Source organism: Bison bison, unplaced genomic scaffold (assembly GCF_000754665.1).
Source record: "Bison bison bison isolate TAMUID 2011002044 unplaced genomic scaffold, Bison_UMD1.0 scf7180017864322, whole genome shotgun sequence".
In the NCBI taxonomy this organism is placed as follows: Eukaryota; Metazoa; Chordata; class Mammalia; order Artiodactyla; family Bovidae; genus Bison; species Bison bison.
Window position 1 is genome coordinate 7972994 of NW_011494894.1, and position 4440 is coordinate 7977433.

At 37.0% G+C, this 4440-nt stretch overlaps 1 protein-coding gene across 1 annotated transcript in view; it reads right to left on the bottom strand.

The window, feature by feature from the left end:
• Nucleotides 1-4383, bottom strand: part of LAMC1 (laminin, gamma 1 (formerly LAMB2)) — a 170125-nt gene extending 165742 nt beyond the window's left edge. The window contains exon 1 of the mRNA XM_010853130.1: nt 4233-4383. Coding sequence (XP_010851432.1) covers nt 4233-4383 — 151 coding nt within the window. The remainder of the gene's footprint in view (nt 1-4232) is intronic.
• Nucleotides 4384-4440: the final 57 nt, after the last annotated feature.

Consider the following 4440-nt stretch of genomic DNA (forward strand, 5'->3'; position numbering starts at 1 on the left):
GCCCACAGAGTCCATAAGACTGATCTATACATCAGTGTCTCTTTTGCTTTCTCGTACACAGGGTTATTGTTACCATCTTTCTAAATTCCATATATATGCGTTAGTATACTGTATTGGTGTTTTTCTTTCTGGCTTACTTCACTCTGTATAATAGGTTCCAGTTTCATCCATCTCATTAGAACTGATTCAAATGTATTTTTTTTAATGGCTGAGTAATACTCCATTGTGTATATGTACCACAGCTTTCTTATCCATTCATCTGCTGATGGGCATCTAGGTTGCTTCCATGTCCTGGCTATTATAAACAGTGCTGCGATGAACATTGGGGTACACGTGTCTCTTTCCCTTCTGGTTTCTAACACTTTCTAACACCATACACAAAAATAAACTCAAAATGGATTAAAGATCTCAACGTAAGACCAGAAACTATAAAACTCCTAGAGGAGGACATAGGCAAAACACTCTCCAACATACATCACAGCAGGATCCTCTATGACCCACCTCCCAGAATATTGGAAATAAAAGCAAAAATAAACAAATGGGACCTAATTAAACTTAAAAGCTTCTGCACAACAAAGGAAACTGTTAGCAAGGTGAAAAGGCAGCCTTCAGAATGGGAGAAAATAATAGCAAATGAAGCAACGTACAAACAACTAATCTCAAAAATAACAAGCAACTCCTGAACCTCAATTCCAGAAAAATAAACAACCCAATCAAAAAGTGGGCCAAAGAACTAAATAGACATTTCTCCAAAGAAGACATACAGATGGCTAACAAACACATGAAAAGATGCTCAACATCACTCATTATCAGAGAAATGCAAATCAAAACCACTATGAGGTACCATTTCACGCCAGTCAGAATGGCTGCAATCCATAAGTCTACAAGCAATAAATGCTGGAGAGGGTGTGGAGAAAAGGGAACTCTCTTACACTGTTGGTGGGAATGCAAACTAGTACAGCCACTATGGAGAACAGTGTGGAGATTCCTTAAAAAACTGGAAATAGAACTGCCTTATGATTCAGCAATCCCACTGCTGGGCATACACACTGAGGAAACCAGAAGTCCTGGGTATTCTTTGGAAGGAATGATGCGAAAGCTGAAACTCCAGTACTTTGGCCACCTCATGAGAAGAGTTGACTCATTGGAAAAGACTCTGATGATGGGAGGGACTGGGGGCAGGAGGAGAAGGGGACGACAGAGGATGAGATGGCTGGATGGCATCACTGACTCAATGGACATGAGTCTGAGTGAACTCCGGGAGTTGGTGATGGACAGGGAGGCCTGGCGTGCTGCGATCCATGGGGTTGCAAAGAGTCGGACACAACTGAGCAACTGAACTGAACTGAGCTGAACAAGAGCATATAGCAAACATCTAACTTAATGGTGAAATGTTCAGAGCTTTTCCCCTGAGATCTGTAACAAATAAGGAAACCATTCTTACGACTTCTATTCAGCATATCTCTGAATCCATAACCACTGCAGGAAGATAGTAAAAAGAAATAAGAACCAAACGGGTTGGAAATAAATAAATAAAACACACCTTATTCGGATATGCCATGATTTTGTATCTAAAAATATCCAAAAGAAATGCTGATAAACTATTACAATTAATAAAAGAATTTTACAAGGTTTCTGATTACAAGGTCAATATGCATAAATCAATTATATTTCCATATGAGAACAATTAGAAAATAAATACTAAAAATGACACAATATCAAGAAAATCATCCAATTATACAGGAATAAATCTTATGAAGAAAGATGTTTACATAGAAAACTTTAAAATATTCTTAAGAGAAATTAAAGAAGCCCTACGTAAATGGAGAGATATGCCATGTTCACAGGTTAAATGAATCAACATTGGAAAGTTATTTTTCACCCAACTAACCCAAAGATTCAGTGTAATCCCTTATCAGAAATCCCAATGGCTTTTTATTTCGTGGAAATTGATGAGCCTATTCTAAAATGTATGAAGAAATGCAAAGGGCAATTCTATAATAACCAAAAAATCTTAAAGACAAAGTTGGAAGATATATACCCTTGGATATCAAAATAAAGCTACAATAATAAAATGACGTAGCATTGACACAGAATAGACAAATAGACTGAACATAACAGAGAATTAAAAAACAGATCAAACATTTATAGATTCTTGATTTATGCCAAAGCAGCATCACAAAGTAGTGGAGAAAGAATAATATTTTCGAAAAATGATCCTACAATGGTATCACTTAGGAAAAAGTAAATATTGACTTCTATCTCACACTATCTACAAAATTAATTCTAGGTGAATTAAAAGTCTAACTATGAAAGATGAAACAATAGTTTCAAGAAAGTAATTTAGAAGAATATTTTCAAAATCTTGGGGTCATAAGTGAGACACAAAGTGCCCTAGCCATAAAGGAAAGCATTTATAAACTGGAATACATTAGGGACCTGTCTTCATCACCAAAGACAGCACTAAGGTAGGAGGAAAAAGCAAGCCGCAAACTGGGAGGAGATCCTTGCAACTGATAAACCAACTTGTATCCAGAATCTATAAAGAACTACACATCAATAAGACAGAGAAAGAAGCTAACAGAAAAATTGGAAAAAGATTTAAGATTCCAAAATGAAGATATTCAAATGTACAATGTATGGTAAAAAGACAACTGTAAGAAAATTTGTAGCACCATTATTCTTATTAGCCCCAACCTATAAACAACCAGAAAAATTATGATAAATAATAAACAGCCACAAAAATTATGATAAATAATTATTATTGCTTTGTTTTTCAGTCGCTAAGTTGTGTCTGACTCTTCAGCCCCATGGACTGCAGTACGCCAGGCTTCCATGTCCTGCACTATCTCCTGGAGTTTGCCCAAATTCATGCCCACTGAGTTTGTGATGCTATCTAACTATCTCATCCTTTGTCGTCCCCTTCTCTTCCTGCCCTCAATGTTTCCAAATAGGATCTTTTCTAATGAGTCAGCTCTTCACATCAGGTGGCCAAAGTATTGAAGCTTCAGCTTCATCATCAGTCCTTCCAATGAATATTCGGGGTTGATTTCCTTTAGAATTGACTGGTTTGATCTCCTTGCAGTCCAAGGGACTCTCAAGAGTCTTCTCCAACACCACAATTTGAAAGCATCAGTTCTGCAGTGCTCAGTCTTCTTTATGGTCCAACTCTCACACCTGTACCCGACTACAGGAAAAGCCTTAGCTTTGACTGTATGGACCTTTGTCAGCAACGTGATGTCCCTTTGTTATTATTAAACTAATATATAATAATATTATTATACACTATAACATATATATTAAATATAGTTAACATAATAAATTATATTCATCCATACAATAGAATATAACAGTTATAACGAACCAATCATCTCTACATGCAACAACATGGATGAAACAAACATAATAGTCTGGGTGTTTATGTGATATGTTTTCCAATCTATTGCAGTATTTATCCCTATGGCTGCCTAAACTTTTCCACCTTTGTCACTGGGAGCCCTTTCAGTTAGGCCTCTGAGTTCTTTTGACACATTCTTAGCAATCTCAAAGCATTCCTTGCAGTCTAAGACAAGATTTTCAAGCCTGTCCTGTACATTCCCTGTCCTATACCTGAAATTCCTTCTTTTCCCAAAGTGTCCTTGTTACTTTTAGTACAAAATATTTGGAGATCATGATCTTGGTGCTAACAGTGCTCATTGCCGCTGGCTTGAAGCTAGGTGGCTATTTTTAGGCCACCAAAGATACATATATATAACACATATATAAACTTTGAGCATCCCTATATGGCCTATGTAACAGGCTTTCTAAATTTTGTGTTATCATTTTCTTTTTATTAATATGTATCTTTAAATAATGTATTGTTTAGTTCTTCAGTTTTGAAACGTTATATAAATGGAATCATATTGCAGTTATTTTGTGACCTTTGGAAGGTTTGGGTTTTTTTTTTTCTTTTGGTCAGCATTAAGTTTATGAGATTTACCCATGTTAAAACATTCACTTTCATTACTCTATACTATTTCATTCTCTGAATAGACACCATTTATTCATCTATTCTCCCAAAGATGCAAGTTTGGGTCATTTCAAGTAGTTTACTCCAGTGAACAAAGTAATTATGACCATCTGGTGTGTATAGTCTCTTGGTGCATTCATGCAAGAGTTTCTTGTTTCCAATAACTGAGAAGTGAAATTTCTGAGTTCTAGGATCTAATCCCACTTCTGGTCCTTCAGCTAACCTGAACGGCCTTCGTCCAGGTTACCAAAGCCGCCACAGTGGCGGATGGGTAATTTTCCGTTCTCATGTGCTTGGGCCCTCAGCGGTTTCCAACTCAGCTTTTCCTTCCCTGGATGCTCTGCCCGGGTCAGCATAGCACAGTCGGCTGACATTTCTCATATTCCAACGGTAGCGCCTTCCTGGTCTATATTTCCAGCTCCTCTTAATCC